A 23,613-nucleotide genomic window follows, 5' to 3' on the forward strand; every position below is an offset into this window, starting at 1 on the left:
TTCTCTTATAATGAGCACGTATACTTGTGTAAAAAGAAAACATGAAATAAACCTCATTGGTGAAAACTCACCGTAATAGTCTTTCAGGTATTAAATGGCAATGTTTTCTAGGAAAACATTCATATTTATCAAGATGAGGACTTCACCATCTATATCTGAAACGTCATTTTGTCAAGTGAAGCTTGAATCATGGAAACTTAGAATTAGTAACTAGCCAAATCTCTTACCTCTTGTGCATTTGCTTTGCTATTTTCAATTAAAACCGGGAATGGTGGTTCATGCCTGTAATCCCAGCACTTTGGGAGGCCAAGGTGGGCAGATCACTTGAGATCAAGAGTTCAAGACCAGCCTGGCCAACATAGTCAAACCCTGTCTCTACTAAAAATACAAAAATTAGCTGGCTATGGTGATGTGTGCCTGTAATCCCAGCTACTTGGGAGGCTGAGCCAAGAGAATCACTTGAACCCAGGAGGTAGAGGTTGCAGTGAGCTGAGTTCGTGCCACTCTACTCCAGCCTGGGCGACAGAGCAAGACACAGTCTCAAAAAAAAAAGTACGTATGTAAAATTCTAATCAGGCTGCATCCAGCTTTCCCACACACCAGAACCTTTACTGCATATCTTGGTGGTTCCACAGCATTAGCACTGCATATTCTCAACTTTAACCTTCTTCCATATCCTTCCATGTGGAAAGAGCTCTTTTCTGTTTTTCTAGGAACTCATTCATCCCAGTGGGGCAGGACATGGAAGGAGAACAGAGTCCCATCTCCCTATTGTTTCCCTAAACTATTTTAAAACAAAATAAATTAGTTTTAAGGCCCTTAACCATGGTTATTCAGTCTTGACTTGAATACTTCTAGTGACAGGAAGATTCTTATCACATGACAGCTCACTCAATGTCAGACAGCACTTGTTAGAGTTTCTGCTTCATGGTTAGTCAAATCATTTCTTTCTCTTTCTTCCAGTCAGTGATCTTGGTTCCACATAAAGGTATTTACAAGCATTTATAGTATAAGCTTTCTATACCTGGATGCACAGCATCAGGAAATATTAAAAGGACATCTCACTCAAATTTTTGTCTATGTGTGTACACATACACACGTACGTAAAGTATGTTGGCCTGTGCATATCTGTGTTTTGGGAAGATAAGAAAGAGCAGGCCAGGCGTGGTGGCTCACGCCTATAATCCCAGCACATTGGGAGGCCGAGGCAGGAGGATTACCTGAGGTCAGGAGTTCGAGAGCAGCCTGGCCAACATGGTGAAACCCCGTCTCTACTAAAAATACAAAACTTAGCTGGGTGTGGTGGCACATGCCTGTAATCCCAGCTACTTGAGAGGTTGAGGGAGGAGACTTGCTTGAGACTTGCATGATCTCAGTGAGCTGAGATCGCCACTGCACTCCAGCCTGGCCGACAGAGTGAGACTCTGTCCCCAAAAAAAAAAAAAAAAAAAAAAGAGCAGAGATGATTACTGAGCCAACAAGGTGGAGGTAGGTATGAGGAAAGGGAATGGGAAAGAAAGATATAGGAGAAGGTTTAAGCTAAGAATATTCTGTGCTGATGCTAAGGAACCACCAAGATATGCAGTAAAGGTTCTGGGGTGTGGGAAAGCTGGATGCAGGCTGATTAGAATTTTGCATAAGTACCTATTTTGAAATGAAAATAGCAAAGCACACTGCACGAGCTGGTAGTGGGACAGACCACAGGAAAACAGTGAAAGTCAGCAGTGAAGAAAAGGTAGTAGACCTCTGTAAATGTCTTTGTCAGGGGTGAGAAAAGAAAGCTTCTAAATAGTTGATCCATGTAGAAAGCTCTCTTCTCGATTTTTTAGGGACTCATTCATCCCAGTGAGGCAGGACATGGAAGGGGAAGAGTCACATCTCCCTAGTGTTCCCTTTAACTATTTTAAAGTAAAATGAATCATTTGCCTTCTTGCTTATACTCTGGCTTAAATCAACTCTTCATTTACTAGGTAACTTTGGAACTCAAAAAATGCTAAGGGCAAATTATTTCAAGAAATAACTTATATTCATGTAGCACTTTATGACTTATGACAAATTTTCATTTATATTATTTAACTTAAGCTTAGACTAAGGTTAAATTAATTTTATTTCACAAAAAAGGGTATTCTTATTCATACATGGACTACTGGAGACTAGAAAAATTAACAGATTTTACCAAAGTGACAGAAAATAAATGGCCAAGGCAGGATTTCTATCATTCTCTGATAGAATGATCATTCTAGATCCTGAATTATCTCCATTAATCTTGAAATATACATATCTCTAAGACAATAGGGCCATTATATACATCTATATAACACTATTTTGTAAAAAGTATTGCCTTCTAAAAAACAAAAAACTGGTGCATTAGAAGTGATTGCTGGGTAGATTAAAAGTCTGATTAGGATTGATTGGGATCTAGAAACGAATCAGGTCTGATAGATGTTCCACAGACTCTTGGCAAGTCTTGGTGTATGGAGAGCTCTGGATTAGCCAGGAAGGGCCATGTGCATCTCCTTCTGCTCCTAGGCACTATTGGTCAAGTCTTCCAGCATCTGGGGAGAGAGTCCACTTTTCATTTATTTGGGAATGGCAAAGGAATCCTCTCTGCATCTCATCCAACCTTCCCTACTTTTTGAATTATTTCTTTTGGTACGTCATTATCTAAATGATCAAAACATGTGATGGGATTTCTGGTGTACAGGGTTTTTTTTCCTTCTATTGCATTGGTTATCTTTGTCTCTTATAGAAGCCATTTGACAAAACACATTTAAATAAACATGATGTCAAAATTTTACAAATGAGGCCATAAAAATCTACAAAAATAATTTTTAAGTTTATTTATTTATTTATTTATTTATTGAGACATAGTCTCACTCTTGTCACCCAGGCTGGAGTGCAATGGCACAATCTTGGCTCATGTAACCTCCACCTCCCAGGTTAAAGCAATTCTCTTGCCTTAGCCTCCCAAGTAGCTGGGATTACAGGTGCCCGCCACCATGCCCAGCTATTTTTTTTTTTTTTGTATTTTCAGTAGAGGGGGGTTTCACCACGTTGGCCAGGCTGGTCTCGAACTCCTGACCTCAGGTGATCTGCCCACCCTTGGCCTCCCAAAAGTGCTGGGATTACAGGTGTGAGCTACCGCGATGGGCCAATTTTTAATTTTTTTAAATTAAGTTTTTTTTAACTAAAAACTATATAAATATATCATGTACAAGATGATATTGTATATATATATATACATTGTGAAATGACCAAATGTGTATATGTTGAAGTACATATATTGTGGAATAATCAAATCTAGCTGATTAACATTTGCACTGCCTCACATAATTATCATTTTTGTGGTCAGAACAGCTTACATACACTCTCTTAGTAATCTTTCAGAATACAATATATGTCACTAACTATAGTCACCTGTCATATAGTTTTAAACTTACCTTTCTATATAAAATTTTGTATCCTTTCACCAACATTTCCCTCCCCCAACCTTTGCTCAGTCTCACAACTTTTATACATTTGAATGGAATACATTGAATTTGACAGGATACAATTAAACATTTTTGATCAACAAATTATAACTTCACTTTCAGAAGTATTTGATGTCTATACTTTTGATGTCATTTTAAATGAGGGTCTTGTAGACCCATGCCCTGTGGTCACATCCCTTAACTCAAGATTCTAATTTCATTTCAACCACTGATTAATACAGGTTTAATACAGCAGATATTTTTGTTGAGCAAGTTCACTCATTTGAATATGTGACTGATCAGCCACTATGTGCATGACACGGTGCTTTACACTGCTCAGTACACAAATATGACTGTGATGAGGCCTCTGTCCCTAAACAGTTTATCACTAGAATCACAATGCCAACAACTCAAAGCTGGTTGGGTTATAATCAATTCAATTAGAGTACCACAGATTCTGGTTTCCAAGCAGTAGCATTATTGTCACTGTAGCCTCCATAGTTCTTTGATGTTGGAGGCTGTCTCCTACATTGTGAAATGTTCAGAGGCATCTCTGGCCTCTCTACCCACTAGATATCGGTAGCATTCTACCCCTTTCCCCCAAGTGGATAAGTCAAAAATGTCTCCAGTCATTGTCAAATATCTTGGAAGGGACAGTTGAGAACCATTGGTTTAGATACAGAAAAGATAGAGCTTGCTTTGGGATGAAGAAACACAACAAGGTTTCATGGAATTTAACGTGTATGAGTGGTGCTTTAAAAGTAAGTAGAGGAACATGAAATTATACTTTGGAGAAGGGATAACATGAATATGTAGGTTGACTTGTGAAATAAGCACCGTAGGTGAAATCCATTTGAGAGAGAATACGGACAAATCACAGGAGATAAAAATGGAGCGATCAGTTAAGGCCATAGAATGGTTGGCCTTAAATCCATGAGCTAGATTAATAAATATGTAATGCAATCTAGTCAGTAGATAAAGCAAGAAAATCAAATGTTTTTCAGTAGGTGACAAAAAATAATGCCATATAATAATATATCCATGATAAGAGTATGCATTATAGATTCATTAGGTTATATGTTCACATTCTTGTGCCATATAGTCCTTGTCACATTCCTGAGACACTGCTACATTATGTTTTCAGGTTTACAGATGAGGGAACAAAAGCTCTGGGAGGTTCAGTGACCTGCCTGATACCACTCTGGTAATAAGTGGCAAAGCTGAGCATTAGACCAATTTTCTGAGTTTAAATCCAGAGTTCTCATTCATTTACAAATGCAAAGACTTCCTCTACGAAGCACTGTGGAGGAATTTGAGGTTGGGAAGACAGGAGAGAGAACGCTACTTAGAAAAGTACTGGAATAATAATTCAGTAACTCGGGCTACTAGGGTGCTGCCCACAAAAGATATGCAAAAGAGGGTCAAATTAGATATTGTAAATGAAAAATAGCAGGTTGTGAGGACTATTTGGACAGAGGATGGGGGAGGAGAATTAAAAGATGTTTAGGTGATTGAGCAAACAGACATACCACTGAAAGAAATGCAGATGATAGAAGAATCACATCTGATACAGGCACTTAATTACTATGAGAATTAAATGCTCAATCATGTTACTATCTAGGAGTAAGTCAGAAAGTAATAAAATATTTTCAGCCTTTTTTATACTATTTCCTAAGAGGCTAATTTTGGCACTAGTACCAGAAAAATTTTATTGACTTATTAAAGTATGAAACTGGTTTCCAAATAGTAATACACTGGAATCCCATAGGAAAAGTCTCTCTGTGTGTGTACTTATGTGTGTGTGTTTGTGTGTGTGTGTGTGTGAGAGAGAGAGAGAGAGAGAAAGAGACAGAGAGAAAGAAAGAAAAGAAAGAAAGAAAGAAAGAAAGAAAGAAAGAAAGAAAGAAAGAAAGAGAAAAAGAAAGAAAGAAAATGTGTATGTATATCTACCCGCCTTAGGGCAACTGATAGGATAAAAATTGAAATGTATACAAAATGCTTTCTATATTCTAATTAATAAATATGTTAAAATGATCATTAAAATACTTGAAGGGCCTATGTAAACATATTGTCCTTGAGGAAGAAAGAAGAATATAGCAAAACTTGCGTTTAGCTATATTGGTAGATTCAAAGGTGGCCTAATCAGTTTTATCTACTACTTATATTAAGGAAACTTGGGCTTGGTAATACAATCACTATGAATTAAGCAACTACCTAACAAGGCAGAATCATATTTGTCTAGAGTATTGCAGAAGAGCCCTTAGCCACATCCAGTGCATACACCACATGCTCTGGTTCTGCTCTGTTGCATCTAGTTCTTAAACTCTTAGGGGCTGGGCGCGGTGGCTCATGCCTGTAATCCCAGCACTTTGGGAGGCCGAGGCAGGCGGATCACAAGGAACACGGTGAAACCCCGTCTCTACTAAAATTACAAAAATTAGCTGGGCGTGGTGGAAGGCGCCTGTAGTCCCAGCTACTAGGGAGGCTGAGGCAGGAGAATCACTTGAACCCGGGAGGTGGAGGTTGCAGTGAGCCGAGATCACACCACTGCACTCCAGCCTGGGCAACAGAGCGAGAATCCCTCTCAAAAAAAAAAAAAAAAAAAAAAAGAAATTATCAGCCCCAGAAACCCACAAGATAAGCCACTGCATTTAAAACTGTTTGTGGTCATTCTCAATGCTTGGGGATATTAATAACAAAGTGTTGAACACATTTTTAATTCAGGTTTTTAAATTTACATAAACTCGATTCACTTCAGTTTTTCCATAGAAAAAATTTCTTTAAAAATCCTAAAATGCTTTTAAATTTTTTGGGAAGTAGTAAGACTATTTTAAAAACCATCTAGGCATGAATATAATACACTTATGATCAAAGACATTAAAACTTTAGGAATCTTCTATTTAAAAAAAATCCATTCCCTGAAATATCAAAAATCAAATGCTATATGGTGTCTATAATTCTAAGGACTCTATAACACATGGTTTTCACTACATTCGCTATGTGTGCTCATACAGTGAATATTTAAACAATATGGTAAAAAATATAGGCTCCTAAGATAGCATCTTAAAACAAGTGATTCATTAATATTTCCAGATAGGTTTACTTTAGCACATCATTTAGTAACAACGCTTATTTTTTTAATCTAGTATAAAATGCTTTGCTAGTCCACTTTATTTCTTAGTGCTACCTTCGTCCTACATTAAATGGAACAGACATGAATTGTCATTTAACTGACTCTCTAATGTTTACTTTTACCACATACATACTGGCTGAAGGTGAAGATGGGGATGGGAAGGGAAAGGGAGCTGGTGGTTGTCTCAGTTTTATCAAAGTGATGCAGAGAAATGGGAGATTAAAGTGAGTACATTAAGACGAGGGTGTAAACTCACTCCATTCTCAACGCATCCAGAACATAAATCAAGAAGGTACAATATGCTTATTACATGAACCAAGTCAAAGAAATGGCAGCATCTACAAATGCTCAAATATCTGGAAGTGATATCTCTACACTAGAAACATACCTAGGGGTGTACAAATAAGGACAGCAATTTCATTTATAAAGAGCAAGAGTTTGATATCACCATAAAAGTGAATGCAAACAATTAAAGGAAAGTATATGTCCATATACACCTATGTGTTCTTGAAAGATATAGAAAGTAAGCACAAGCTTACATTTATTTTTACACTATTTTTAACTGGTAAGCCTATTCTGTTTTTCTTTAGATTCTTCTCTTGACTTCTGAAGTTACTCCACATGTAACTTTAAGAGAAAATAGAAATCAACAATTCACCTATGCTCTAATTTATTTATGACTCACTCCACACGTATTTATTGACCTCCTACTAAGTGCCGTGTGGTGACTAAGGCAACTCAGCACTGAAGAAGAGACACAAATATGAATGTAACAGCTCTTGCAGTTGAGAAGCTTTCTAAACACAAATGTATATAAGGAGTTCCAGTACAGAGTGGTACATTTAGGGCTGGTATACCAATTGTTAGAGTGAAATGCATCTCGATTGATTAATAGATTAGCAGAAAGTTTAATGAAAACTTGGCAGAGCCAGGGTTCAAGGCCAAAATGCCTAGCTCTCTTCTCATTGGTCCTGAAGTACATAGATTCACCTAATTAAACTTTGCATTCCAGTGAATAATTTTTGTGACTTCATCTATAAATAGAGATATTGAATATATAAGTCTCATATATTTTTTAAGTCTTAGAAATAGTTTGAATGTAATTGCTTTCATTCAGGAAAAGCTGAGTAGATTTGGCACCATGACCAATATCATTGATGTTTTTTGTGTTTTTTGTTGTTGTTGTTTCATGACAGAGTCTCACTCACTCTGTCACCCAGGCTGGAGTACAGTGGCGCAATCTCGGCTCACTGCAACCTCTGCCTCCTGGGTTCATGCGATTTTCCTGCCTCAGCCTCCTGCTGGGATTACAGGTATGTGCCATCATGCCCGGCTAATTTGTGTGTGTGTGTGTGTGTGTATTTTTAGTTAGAGTAATTTTTTCACTGTTTGGTCAGGCTGGTCTTGAACTCCTGACCACAAGTGATCCACTCATCTCAACCTCCCAAAGTGCTGGAATTATAGACCTGAGCCACCGCGCTCGGCCATCACTGATGTTAAGAGTAAATTTCTACCAATTGGGACTACAAGTCACTTAATAATAACCAGTTTAAGGGTAGAGTCATTACAAGGGTTTGGTACAGTATCTGTGTCAAATCATGGTCCTAGGAAAGTATCCTACAGCTTGTGAAAGCCACTTTAAATAAAAGATGACATCAAAATAAAAGATTTTTAAATTATCCATGTGATTTGAAGAGCAATTTGTACTATGATATAGCACTTATAAGCATTCTTATATAACATAGGTATATATACCTATGTAGTATATTCTGCATAATATAAATATGCATCTGCATAATATTCTAACAAGCTTTTACATTATATTATATATTATTAAATATTTGTGCTGCCCCGTACATCACTTGGTAAGCAATTATGTATTTGTGTACATGTATGTGTCTATATATTTACACAGTTATATGTACATATGTAATATTTTACAATTGGCATTATTTAAATTATTATATAAATCAATATATTGCTATATACATCAATGTTTTGAATCTAGCTTTGAGGTCCAAATATGAGTAGTTACGGGAAACACAGACGAGATGTCTGACCCTAAGGATAGGAGTAGGAGGGGACAGGAAGAAAATGTGCTATCTCTACTGAATCTCATGCAGAGGAAGTGGGCAGGGGATTGAGGAAGAAACGAAAGGCGAGTGTGCATGAAGTAGCATGGCATGTGCAGGAATCCTGAGTAGGCAGCGTGGTTGCATTGTGTCAGACCTGCACAGTTTGTACAACATGGGAAGAGTCTGAATTTTATCCTGTGAGAGAACATTGAGGCCGGGTGTGGTGGCTTATGCCTATAATCCCAGCACTTTGGGAGGCAGAGGCAGGTGGATCACCTGAGGTCAGGAGTCCAACACGAGCCTGGCCAACATCATGAAACCCTGACTCTACTAAAAATACAAAAATTATCTGGGCGTTGTGGCGGGCACCTGTAATCCCAGCTACTCAGGAGGCTGAGGCAGGAGAATTGCTTGAACCTGTGAGGCGGAAGTTGCAGTGAGCCAAGATTGCACCATTGCATTCCAGCGTGGGAAACAAAAGAGAAATTCTGTCTCAAAACAAAACAAAACAAAACATTGAGAGTTATAAAGTAGAGACAACATCAAATTTACACTTTAGAAAATTATGGCAGAAGAAGGGAGGAAAGACTTTTTTTAAGATTATTTATTTATTTATTGAGACAGAGTCTCATTCTGTCACCCAGGCTGGGGTGCAGTGGCGCAGTCTCAGCTCACCACAACCTCCACCTCCTGGGTTCAGGTGATTCTCCTGCCTCAGCCTCCCGAGTAGCTGGGATTACAGGCACACGCTACCAGGCCCAGGTAATTTTTGTATTTTTAGTAAAGACAGTGCTTCACCATGTTGTCCAGGCTGGTCTCGAAAGCCTGACCTCAAGTGATCTGCCCTCCTTAGCCTCCCGAGATGCTGGGATTACAGGCATGAGCCACTGTGCCCGGTCTAAAATCACATTTGTATTTTTAGGTAATTTTGGAAACAAGCTATATCCAGGTCAGAGGGGAAGGCAAAAAGAGACAAAGAGATCCACTAGAATTGCATTGGAAGAAATTTTTTCCTTCACTCAATAAACATTTATCGAGCACTTATATGGTACTCAGGCACTGAGGGTACGTCAATGAAAAACGATAAAAATCCTGGCTCTCGTGGACAGCATATATTATAGTGGGGTTCAATGGCTAACATGAATATAGCACTTACTTTGTGCCTATGATTATTTTAAGCAGTTTACATCTGTTACGTCATTTAAGATAAACTTTAATGTGGTTCTGAAGGAACCAATAGCCATGGAGGATGTGTGGGAATCTTACTCAACAGAAATTCAGGAACCAGGAAAAGCTGGCTGCATTTAGCACCTGGGTGGACACGGATGGCGAAACAAAATGACCCTGAGGTTTAGGTGGCAAGAAGAAATTGAGAAAACAATTTCCTAAAGGATTAAATGTAGCCTACCTTTCTTAATTTTATAGCAGTGATGCAATGCACTTAATTTTTGGCTATTTCTGCATAAAATCAAGTAAAGCAAGGGAAGAATTACGGGGACACAAAATGGTTCTGTTCTTTCTTGGGGATTTCTAAAGTCTACCAACCAGTTTCACAACTTTATTTTCAATTTCTGAAGTGGCACTCTTGAACTATTCTTAAAAACACTGTTTTCAGTGTTCTCAACTCGTGCCTCTAACAGCTGGATAAGTAGAGTTAAAGGTAGCAGGTGGCACATTACCAAGATGAAATGATTAAACCTTCCTGTGCTAAAAAATCCAGCAGAGGAGTGGAGAACAGGCGCTTCTCTCTCAACCTGCAGTAACGTAGTCAGAGCTCTCTGGGAATAGAAAGAGGACAATTGTGTCCTCACTTCCTTCATCAAAAGCTACTATGAAAGCTGCTATTTTCTAAGCTTAGCATGAAATTAACATGCAGAAAAAAATGTTCTAAGTTGAAAACCAAATATAGCTATATAATTTTATTCCCTAATCTTTTTGTTTAATTTCTTTGTTCCAAGAATAGTAATACTCTGCAAAAAAATGAATCATATCTAATGGTAATTAGCTATAACTGAATAATTCATTCTAGAAACTTCTCTCCTAAAAATGTAAGAATTCTAAGTATAAACCATCTGAAGGTACATTGTTTCTTTAACATAATATTCCCTCAATGAAACATTGCTTATATGCAGCTTATATGCACATAGTTTTTTATAAAGGGCAGAACCAGATTAATAAATTAATAACCTTAGTAAACTTGCACTAACTGTTCTGAAACAGAATATTAAGAAACACATTTTTTTCTCATTTATACAAACATTTTTGCTCTTAGAAAATGTACATTATGAAATCAATCCACATTTGTGAAGCAAGAACAAAAATATACTTTATTCATGTGTGTGATTCATGCATTCATCACTGTGTCACAAAGTTAAACTTCAATGAATCTTATTTTTCCTTATTTGCAATGAGGATTAAGTACGACATTTGTCCTTTTGAACTCATTGGGATATTGCAGAAAGGTACAAGGCTTTAATACTTATCAGGTAGAAAGTTTGTGATTGTAGATGTGAAATAAAATTTATTCATTACCCAATCATTACTTATAAAAATATTAAAATTACAAGATTCTAAAAAGCACATAGTTTTGCTCTAATCTCAGGAAAAGTAGGATTTTACATTTTCATAAAATAAAATCAAGAAGTACTCTTTTAGTACAAAACGCTTCCATAAGCAACATTGAGTTTTTGAAGGAACTTGTTAGGAGTATCTATATACACACAACACTCATTTTCCAATGACCCCAGTAAGGAATTTCAAGTACCTTAATGCCTAAATTTAAAACAAGCTCTTCTCAGTGCCTAAATTTACTAATTTTCTCAAAGGTACATTTATTTAGTTGCTTTTTTCTCTATGATATTGACTAAAGGGGGCATCTGGCCACTGGGGTGACTATATCATTCTCTATATAACAAAGCATATTTAGGCAATTCCAATATCTGAATAAACATGACATTTAATCAATCTCTCCAACCATTTATGGCTCAGTGTATTAGAGATTTGCAATCAAAACTACCCTTTGAACCTCATGTTTGCTAAACCCAGATGTTTCAAAGGGTTATATTTTGATCAAATCAAGATACGGTATTATCCTTCAAGCCTATAAAGTTTACACTTCAACCCTTAAAAAGGAGAAATAAAACATGCAGGCTGAGCTTCAGAGATACAGGGGGTTTTTAAAAATTTCTGTTTGGCCATAGTGAAAACTCATTTGTTGGTATTTTTGTAATGAAAATATTTGTTAAACTACTTACAACCTGTGAAATAACTTTGGAAGTCTCCATAGCATTGAAACGTTGCACTACAGAAGGGCTCATCAGGTTCTGACTTTCCATCCCTGTGTATTCCCCCATCTTTCTACCAACACCAAATGAACAGTCTAACTGTATAGACAGCTGCTGTGAGAAAGATAGGAGAAAGGAAGAAGAAAGGAAGAAAAGAAGAAAGGGAGGGAGGGGAAATAAAGAAAGAAAAATAAAGAACAGCATAGCTCTGGAAGCGCTTAGAGTAGTTGCTACAGCAGCAGCAGCTACCTGCATAGTTGTTACTATGTGAAAGGAACTGTGCCGCATGAATGATCTTATTTTCATGAATTATCTACTTAATCTTAAAAAGAACCCTATTAGCTAGGTACTATTATTATCCCAACTTTATAAATGAAACTGAGGCTGAGGAAGTCTCAGTCACTTGGCTCAGGGTCACATCACCAATTACGGTAAGAGGCACAAACAGTATTTGTTCCAGCTCTCACTCCTAAAGCTGTGCTTCTAACTGTGATGGAAGAAAAGATAAGCAAAATCAAAAGGCTGGCCTTCCTGTATACACATTTCAAAGAAGTAAGAGGTCTCATAATTAATATGTTTCTAATGTCCCCTTAATTTCCTCCCTTAAACCTAGCCCATGCCCCTCTAGTCTATTTCATCTCCATAAATGGCAGCACCATTCTCTGCTGGCTGTAAAACCCAGAATCATGCTTACGGTCTCCTTTTTTCTTACCCTATACTCCAACTCATCAATAAGTCTTACAGATTTGGATCCAACATTATATCAAGCCTACCTTATTCTTCCCATATGACATCTGTCTTTCTGCATCGGCCTCGTGTCAATCTTCCTGTTTCCCCTTGCTGCCCTCCTATAGATCCTCTATACCTGCAAGAATCATCTTCCTAAAACACAAATTGGAACACAACGCTCCCTTGCTTTAAAATGATTTAGTTGGTGATATGGTTTGGCTCTGTGTCCCCACCCAAATCTCATTTCAAATTGGAATTCCCATGTGTCAAGGGAGAAACCTGGTGAGAGGTGATTGGATCATGGAGGCGGTTCCCCCATGCGGTTCTCATGATAGCTAGTGAGTTCTCATGAGATCTGATGGTTTAAAAGTGTGGCACTTCCCTTCACTCACTGTCTCCCCTGCTACCCTTTGAAGAAGGTACTTGCTTCTCTTTCATCTTCTGTCATGATTGTAAGTTTCCTGAGGCCTCCCCAGCCATGCATAACTGTGGGTTAATTAAACCTTTTCTTCACAAATTAGCCAATCTCAAGTAGTTCTTTAGACCACTATGAAAATTGACTAATACAGGTGGATTCTCTTTTCTTTAGCACAAAAATCTAAATCACTCCCCTGGGTATACAAGGCTCTGCACCATCGGACTTTGATCTAGCTCTTCAGCCTCATCTTGTTACCATCTCTGGTTTGTTCATGGAGCTGCAGGCATGCTGGTGCTTTTCTGGTGACTTGAACACACAAAGCTCAGTCCCTTTACACATGCTTTTGCTGCCACCTGGAAGGTTTCTTCTTCCCTTCCTCTAGTGGCAGTTTCATCCTGTCCTAAGTCTATACTTAAATACCATCTTTCAGGTGCCTTTCCTGACAGCTGTATCTCTATCTGGGGCTTAATTATAACTGTCAGAATACTTTAAACAAAGTTTAACTCATTTGTCTACTGTTTTATTCTAAGGATGAATCTCAGGTCAAAGATCATTACTGTAATATTCTTCATCGTTTTCTCAGATCCCAATGGACACCTGAAACATGCTGAGTGGGTGCTCCAAAAATATTTGTTGAGTAATTCAATAAACAAATTTACAAGGAATCTTGTTTTAGCAAATAAGATTCACCATAGAAACTCTGACCCTTGTTTTACTTTGCATTCTGGTTATCTGTTGCATTATCTTAGGTTCTAGCAAATACAGAATAATACCAATTACCACTGTGTGCTTCTCCTTTGAAAATAACTTTCCACTTCTCCCATCCATCAGAGCAAATGTAAAGAGATGGATTGAGATACTATCAAATTACTAACATATATCACAAATAAATATTTGATTTGAGATCATGGTACTTTAATCACCTATGAAAAATACGCTTAGTGTTTAAAGGGTGACTATCATTTGTTCTGAGTAATATGAAATCGTGAAATTTCTAGAAATCTTCCTAACAAGAACTCATTGTCACCCAAAGATTTAACAATTTAAAAAAATGTTCTCTGAACTAAAGCCAATGAAAACAGTATATTCATATAATGTATAATTTTGGAATGCATCTAAAGAATAATAATAAGTAAAAGTGTGTTTTACTTTTCTATCTAAAAGGTATAAAAACTTGAGTTTATACTTTTCTGTCTAAAAGGTTTAACTTCATTCTTGCACATAGTACAGGTACCTTAATAGAGTCATGCTTTTAAACGCAGGGATCTGGCCTAGAAACACCCTGATGACTTGATCTATTGTGAACTGCTCAGTGAAGAGTGAAAGGCTTACAAACATTCAGCCACAGTAGCCAACACTGCTTCCCAAGATCTGTATTCTGGTAGACCTTGTGCTCTCTTACAGATTAAAAATATTTGTATCAGTGCCTGACATTACTTCACTATCTTATTATAACTCCCTAAGGCACTAGCATCTTTCTTCTGGTTCTCATGTCACTAGCAATTAATTTTATTGCCAAGAATGCTTGTTTTTTTCTCTGAGCTGAATATGTCTGTATAATCTTTTAATGCTTGTACTCAGATCTCTCTTTTCTACTTACTCTATTTATATTTTTCCAGCCCTTGATTTACCTTCAAGCTAATTATCAGTGATGATTTTGCCTTAAACCCCAAAGTTATTGGTCATTTTCAAGCAAAAACTTGTACTCCTTCTATTAAAAATGAAAGGCTTCCAGTAGTCTCTTTGTGTTTGAGGAGTCAATCATCAAATATGGAATAACAATTCAAAAGCCTTGACCTTAAATGACATTTCATATACAGAACTGACTTTGCAGCTTCTACTATGTCAAGATACTATTTATAATATCCTTCAATAGCATATGAATCAAGGATCTTGGAGGATGGAAAATTGGGCACCAAAGGCATAATCAAAGACAGCAGCAAAAAAATGTCTGGCTGTGGCCCAGATAACACAATAATGGCCAACACAGATATTATGTCTGCCGCCCCAGTTTCAATGCCAAACTCAGCAGGCAGAACTCACTGAGACTGCATGCCTATGTCATATGAGAGATTTCAAATAAGGAAGCAGCAAGCTAGTTTTCATAATGAATACAAATGTAAGACTCCTCCTACTCAATATGTCCAGCCAGGTGATCATGTATTCTAATTTTTTCTTAAGCCCATCAAGAAACAAGCTGGATCTGATGCTGAGGCTTTGAGACTTAAAACAAACAAACAAAAAAGTTTACACGAGGACTTTTTAATGAAAACTAGAGATACTTTTTGCTAGTATTGTCTTCTACTTCTCCACCTGTCCTAATGTTATCTCATATCACACAAGAAAATACTGGGGTAACTGAAAATACACTAGTGGTGCTGCTGGCTTGAAAATTTTAGTGACTTATAGGAAATGGTTATTTCCTTTTAGATTTTGAATTGTATAATTATTTAATAATAAACTGACAAGTTTTTCTTTTCTGAAAAGGCTTCTTTAAGAATAATATGAGCTCTGAACTGATGGTTAATATTTCAATCTTAAGTACATTTCACTGAAGATCTTGAAGGAATTTTCACAGCAGTTGATTTAGTTAATTTCATGTGTTTAAAAATGTGAAAGCTTCACTAAAAAACTTTCCTGGTGCCGTAGGGATTTAAATTAATGCTAGGATAGAACAACGTTCTAAAGGAATGCAAAGGGTCTACTGGGAATTGTTTATAGGAGTTTTTCATATAATACTACCTAATTGATCTTTATATCAAAAGAGAGCAATTGTTTTTCTCCTGTTTATCCATTCATTTATTTTAATATTTGGTAAGTATTTACCTCGTGCTCAACCTTGGCACTGAGGTACAAAGATTAATGATACATTTTTGATATGAAGGAGTTTCTTCCTTACTAATGGAGGTTTTCACATTAGCAAATAATCATAATATGAATTTTTACTGTGAATAAAGTTGGGGATAAAAGCATAAAAAAGAGTGAGACTAATTTTGTCACTGTGATGTTGGGAGTAACTTTGGAGAGGAAATGATATTTGAGCCTGGTGTTGAAGAGTGATTAACAATCATTAGGGTTGAGGGTGGGGCATGCCTGGAATAGTTATGTGAGACCAGCTTTCACATCACAATAAAGAGCTAGAAGGGCTCGACAAAGCACTTTCATGTTAGAATACCTTATAGAAAAATTAGAGAGAGTTGAACACTGAGAAGGAATCAGATAAAAATGTTTGACTACAAAGAGGATAAAAGAATAAATATTTTATTCCCCCCCAACAAAATTCCAGAGTACTAGATCTGGAATTAGAATTCAAAGAGGCAGTCAACAAAGGAAGATGTATTTCCCAGGTCTGTATTATTATAAGTTACCTTCGTGAAGATATAAGGCGTGAAAACCAAAAGAAATGCAAGAGAGCTAAATCCATAGGCAGCTGCTACATACATACACGAGCTCATTAGATGAAGCCACAGATAGCGGGAATATATTCCTGAACCTCAGAGTTTGACCTTATACTTTGTAATGATGGATTCACGTATGTTGACTGGCCCAGAACACCTGGGTGAGTGCCTCATTCTGATATCACCTTTTCATTCTCTTTACTAATATTCCAATAAGCATATTGCATTATAAAATAATCATTTTAAGAATTACACTATGAAAATAACTATTGGGTACTAGACTTAGTACCTGGGTCACAAAATAATCTGCAGAACAATCCGCCTTGACATGACTTTACCTATATAACAAACCTCCACATGTATCTCTGAACCTAAAACAAAGGTTTTTAAAAAGAGAATTACACTATGATACCAAGAAAGAGTACTACAAAGTTTAGGGCACTACAATTTTGAAAGTATTTTAAAATAAAAATGCACACTTCAGAAAACACAAAGCTCGTTGTCTATCCTAAAAGCAGATCCCACTCTGACTTCACTCACATCTATTAAACATTCCTAGAAAGCTGGTCTGGAGAACCCAGAGGAGTTCAAGAGTTCCCCCTCTTATCCCTATCCTGACTAAGTGTGGAAGTTATCGCTTATTATTGAGGAAAGAATTTGAGATTGAAAGCAGCCTCTAGTTGCCCAGCTGTGCAGCTTGAAGGAGGACAGTTACTTATTTTGGTGACTCAGTTTCCTCAACTGCCAAATAGAAATCATACTAAGTGTTTTTTTTGCTGTTTTTGTTGCTCACAGAGATGTTATGAAGGCAAAACCACATAAGTAACAATAAATAACATAGAAGGTTTAAAATCTAATTGAAAGAACCCTAAGATACAAGGATCTGTGTATGTGTGTGGACATGTGCTATATCAACCAATGTGTATTAAGTCCAAATACAGTAGACTTCCCCTGAGGTAAAGACCCTGATGTTATCTGTTGCTCAGATAGTGCTCTCTTTACTTCTGTCATTTGATAAAAGTCCCAAAGCACTCCAAAACTTCAAAGGTAGTAACTCTTTCCCAAGCATAGTCCTTTTAGTAATGGATAGTCACTAATCCATTACTACATCATAACAGAAGAATCCTGTGGCGAGCCAGATTCCCATGGTAACACAATTAAATCTGAAACAAGAGGTCTGAGCCTTCTGTTCTTCTCAATCTCTTTTCCTACTCTAAATCCCTTAAATTGAATTATGTTTTATTTTTAAGGTTATTCAAGGATTATGGTTGCCCCACTAATTTCCTTAGATAGTTACTGTTATAAAACCAATCATGCTGATTTGAAGAAGATGCATTTATCAGATTGGAAAGCAAGCTGGACATACAGAGTTCTCAATTTTACGCCATTGTGCCCTGACTTGCTTCCCAGGGGTGAAATACTCACACATTTCATATTCCTTCGGGATAATTTATAGATATGCCCTACTATCATCGTATAGAGCAGATGACAATAAATCACCACAGCTAATTAAGTTTAAACAGTATTGCACTTCTCATTCAAATGTTAGAACATTTATAAGGCAACGCAAAAATCCTAAAAAGAATTTAAGAATAAGGTTAAAACAATTTAGAGATACCAATATGACTTTTTAATCTTGCAGGTCTCTGTGTTTATTCTTTCAAAGGATAGTTTTCTTATATCAGGGGAATTAAAGTAAATTCTATTCAACAGCTTGCCAAAATCTGCCTGAGCTCCGTAGGTAATGTTATGCCAGTAAAGAGGAAGAGGGTAAAAAAGAAAATCTGAAATTTTTATCTCTCACATGAAACTATCTCTCTAAAAAGACTCCTAAAATGATACGTTCCTACTTCTATAAAGACAATCTTTAGAGGCCTTCCCACATTTTCAGCAAATTCAAACATAAACCCAGCCCCTTCAGCTGGTCATTCTTCACTTAATATTTTGCACTTAATATTTTGAAATATGATACTATAGAATGCTTTCCAAAATTGGAATAGAGACCAAAATTTTAAAGTAAATGCTACCATTCCACCCAGGTAAGGTAAAATAATGTGTGTGTGTTTGTGTATGAGCAAAAAAAGCAAAATATTTTATTAAAAAGTACAGAATATTTTAGTGTAATTGCAGCCATTGAATTTGAAACTTTCTTTGGTAATTTTACAGAAAGTCACACTTTTTCTATTGAGGTTTATTCAGTCATCCTAAGAGATAAATGTGGTGTTTTAAACCAATAATTTCATGCTTAAATGTTGATATACGTTACACAGATTTGGATTATTTCAGGGTCTCACTCTACAGTTAGTTACAATAGAATTTCCCATTTGAGCAGCAAGATTCAAGAAGAAGGATTTTTTTTTTATGAGCTGATTTCCTTTTTAGAACTCTATTTTATGCTAAGATCCCTTTCATCAATAGGTAGAATACTAAACTATGATTTGGTTACTCAAAAAAAAATAAAGGCACTCACATGATTGACTCGCTGATTCATAGTAGAAATCAAACAGTTGAACCCAACTTAACACATTTTTTTTGCCTCTCTGGCACACACTCAACAATTGACATTTTTCAGAACTGTGATCACGTTGTGTCCAGTGATATTTTAAACAAATACTATGTAATGCTTCAAAAAACATGGAGGGTAAGATGCAGTCTTTTTGAGATAGACGACATAAAAGTGTACCATTTTTAAAAAGCATCATAAGGAAACAGATAACAGAGTATGAGTTATTTTTCTCCTCCCTCTCTCTTCTCTCTCCCATATACCCTCAGTTCTGGTGTCCTGTTCACACAGCACGTGTACTGGGGGAGGTTCTTTTGCTTCCCAAGAAAACATGCAAGAACAAAAACATCTTTATGAGCAATCTGAAAGTGACCAGTTTTTCTCCTCATCCACAGGGTTAGGAAGACAAGAGATCCAAAGCTGAAAGGAGTATAAATAGCAGGCAGTTCTGGGGGAGTAATGAGAATAATATCGCCCAAGAGACTTAGCTCAGAAGTCATATCCTATACTCTCAAGTATTCTTCACACTTAACCAAGAAAAATTTTTAGCTGGACTAGGTCACAAAATCCCCCAAACTAAGAAAATCATTAGAAGTCCTGAGATTGGTGAGATAAAACAGACATTAATTTACTACTGATTTCTTGGTGAATGCAACACATTTTCCATCAGTATTAGTCCACACAGAACCCATGAGCAAATCAGGAAAAAGCAGCTCCTTTGGGCAGCTAGACCTCAGTGAGCACATGGCTATGAGTGGAACCGCAGCTGAATTCCAACATCCTCTTACTGACTCAAGTAGGCAAACTCATGCAGGGTGTAATCTGAACAACTAGACACAGAGATCCTATTTATACAGATCTCTCTCTTTAGTGCTTTACAAATAGTAAGACAAAAGTGATATAACTAGAACTTTTATCTATAGACATTACACAGTAGGATTGTGTCATAGTGAGATTGTAAAATTGTCTACAGCAAATACCAGGTTAAATTTAGGTGATCATGAAATGTTACTTGATAAAGACTTCTTGTAATAATGTCATCAAAGAGCAACCAAGAAAAATCTCTCTCCTTGCCGTCACTACCAGGAGAGGGGAATACTTACCACCATCTTCAACTGCAAAATAGAACATATCACTTGTGGCATTAGCCCCTTCTCTTAAGACATAGCATATTTTCATGTCATCAATGTCAGCTAGAAAATAACCAAAAAACAAGATGATTAATTACCAGAGTAAAATTGATGATTTATTATGGTAAATTTTATTGGCTATTAGTTTTCCTATAAACATGTTTAAATTCCTTTTACCTCCTAACAGAAACAGTGCTGTCTTATTTCTCAGATCTCTAAGCCCCTAGATTTCAGCTGTCCGATGGAAACTTGATCCCTTACACAGATAAATAGAGTGCAAGAGTTAGTTTATAATAATAGCAAGGTGTTGCCCCCCCAGTGGCATTTGCATGTTCATGCACCAAAGGAATGACTATCTAAATATGGAATGTCAGGCACCATGACAGGTGGAAAGGAAGATATTTTGAGGCATGGCAGATTTCCTGGCACTCTTGAAATCACATCCTTTGCCTCCCAGTAGGGACTGGCCCGCAGAGGACAGAGCTTTGCTCCCCAACACTGGCTAACTTTTCTTACTTTTTGTGCTGTAGTGGGCTATTTTTTAAGCTCTCCAAAGTTTGAGAGAAAAAAATTAGATGATATTTTCAAAAAACCACATACATTGAAATAACTGATGACTCCCTGTTGAGAACAAAAAACATCTAATAAAAGTGGAAATGGGCTGGACATGGTGGCTCATGCCTATAATCCCAGCACTTTGGGAGGCTGAGGTGGATGGATTATATGAGGTCAGGAGTTTGAGACCAGCCTGGTCAACATGGTGAAACCCTGTCTCTATTAAAAATTAGCCAGGTGTGGTGGTGCGTGCCTGTAATCCCAGCTACTCGGGAGGCTGAGGCAGGAGAATCGCTTGAGCCTGGGAGGCGGAGGTTGCAGTGAGCTGAGGTCGCACCACTGCACTCTAGTCTGGGCAAAAGAATGAGACCCTGTATCAAAAAGAAAAAAAAAAAATGGAAACCTTTATTCATAGCAGAAAGTTATATTGCCTCAGAAATGTTCCTTATGTTGTTTCCTACTTTATCAAATTCACATGCATACATTTGTTCTCATTACGAAGACACAATTTTTAAAACTTATTCATCTATCTTACCAGTTCCTTTCCTTAATGATGCCACACATACAACATAATAGAAATAATCATTTTGTTCTGTGATACTCATAATAGATTATTAATTGATCTGGGCCAATCAGTGAGTTTCTAAGACTACCTAAAGTCAAGATCATGGCTAAAAATAGCTATGACAATGATAGGTAATATTTATCTGTCTAGTGTGTGTTCTACGGTTTTTCCATCTCCTAAAAGCTCTAGTAAGTTCATGCTATAGAATTCAAAGGCTTATAAAGAAGACAATGGCTTTATGAAATGTTAATCTCAAGTGAGGCAAGGCATTAGGACGGACCAATGACGCCACAAATTTCTATAGCTCCACTTTATAGATGTAAAATGTGTGCTCTACCCTGGCTCATAAAGTTTTAAAAGGTGACTCATTATTAGGAACACTTGCAGAAGGAAAATGTGATTTTATAGTTATTGGTACCTTCCTGCTAACAGAGGTACTTGGAGGTAAAACATGCCTAAGACGTTTGATTCTCCCTTAGCACTTCATTTCTTTTTTAAAACAAAATTGTTAATATAGAGATGGGGTCTCACTATGTTGCCCAGGCTGGCCTCAAGCAATCCTCCCATGTCGGCCTCCCAAAGTGCTAGGATTATAGGTGTGAGCCACCGAGCCGGGCCCCACGTTTCTAACTCTACTATAACTTTCCACACTTCCTGCCTAGTTTCACTTTTATCTTTCTGTATGGTTATCTTTCCCAGTAGATCAAAAACTTCTGGGATTTTTTTTTTTTCCTATCTTAACTTCCCACGGTTCTTTGCTTAGGATATTACAGTAGCAAAGGTGCAAATGTTCCTCAATTTAAAATGAAAGGGCTGAGTAGGTAGACCACACTTGTATCTCTACCTTTGCATTTATGATATTTCTGCCAGGGTAAGGACTGAAGCCCCTACACAACCCTTTGCCTGTTTACTCTTATAATTCTTAATTGTATAACCTTCACTTTACCAGTAAAAAAATGCAATAAACTCTGCCGACTACACGTCTTTACCACAAGAACCATGACCTCTGGCCATGTTGGGAAGACCTTCTTCCAATGTTTCCACCCCTTCAAATTGCATAAGAAAATCTAAAGGCTCTACTAGGAGAAAAGGCACTGTTTAGCATGCCCGGCATCTGCATCAATGTTTTCTTAAGCAAAACTGTAATCGTTAAGGGATAGTTTCATTGAAATAAATCTTCACTTCAAAACAGAATTTTAAGAACTTTTCTTTTCTCAGATAAAGAAAACATAAATGCAACTATATGGCACTCTGGTACCCAATTTTCCCTCCAAGTTAGGGCATGTGTTATTGATTAGCTGGAACATACTAAAACCTTTCATATTTTTCATATAATTAATTAATAATTCATGGTTCAAAAAGAGCCTCTAAAAAAAGTAAGTAAAGACTTTCATCATCATACTGGTATTCTAAAGGCACCTCTACAAATAACATAAACACACATGTTATATGTTTATTATATATAAATGTATATAACATCTAGTTTTCTTAAGACACAAAAGTAGTAGCAATATAATCTAATAGCCAAAATGTAATCTTTTTTAAGCAAATATCTAAGAATTATCTAGATTTTCTTCTAGTTGTTAAATATACATTAAATTTATTTCAGTTTATCTACAAAATTATTCCATGAGATTTTTTTGTTTATTTGTTTTTAATTCTAAGTTCATTAACATGTCAGGCAACCACATATGGTTCAAACTCTTTGAAGACATTTCTGCTTTCCTGAAACTGACTTATAAATTATCTCACAGAATATATCATTATGTACTTATTGTAGGGAAGAAAAATCCAGGTACTTGAGACATGCAATTTAGATCTGGGTTAGGGGGAGCAGGGACAACTTGGCAAAGAGGTGAAGTTTGAAATAAATAAATGATATCCATAATTTACCTAATTATACGTTGTTAACTTTTCATCAATTTAATAAGTTTTAGAAAGGAATTAATTTTTTTCTTCTAGGAACCATTTAGTCAATCAATTTAGGAATAACCTTCTCTGGCCACCTGTGCTAAATTGACCTAATTCAACGCATTGAAAATCCATCAAAATATAGGTTTATCTTATCCCTTCATGATAAAGTAAAAACAAAAACAAATAAAATGACTGCATAGTCTTCACTGTAAGCACTGCTTTCATTTCTCCTACTGGAAGAAGAGCCATGGTAGCTTTCTGATGGCGCTTTCTCCGTTTTTTAAATCACTTATCTAATCTCCATAAATAACAGCTATGAATCAAACTCTAGCCTTGACTTGTTCGAATGAGTGCTGTGTGATTAAATACCAACAGCTTCCCTAGTCAATATTTTGGTTTGTATTGGAATGTGAAATTTTCCTTAAAAATTCTTAAAAAG

The 23,613-nt window shown here is 36.7% G+C and overlaps 1 protein-coding gene across 1 annotated transcript in view; it reads right to left on the minus strand.

The window, feature by feature from the left end:
• Positions 1-23,613, minus strand: part of FREM2 (FRAS1 related extracellular matrix 2) — a 190,847-nt gene that overhangs the window by 160,293 nt on the left and 6,941 nt on the right. The window contains exon 2 of the mRNA XM_032151198.2: positions 20,114-20,203. Coding sequence (XP_032007089.1) covers positions 20,114-20,203 — 90 coding nt within the window. The remainder of the gene's footprint in view (positions 1-20,113; positions 20,204-23,613) is intronic.

The sequence above is a fragment of the Hylobates moloch genome, unplaced genomic scaffold (genome assembly GCF_009828535.3).
Source record: "Hylobates moloch isolate HMO894 unplaced genomic scaffold, HMol_V3 SCAFFOLD_4, whole genome shotgun sequence".
Lineage (NCBI taxonomy): Eukaryota > Metazoa > Chordata > Mammalia > Primates > Hylobatidae > Hylobates > Hylobates moloch.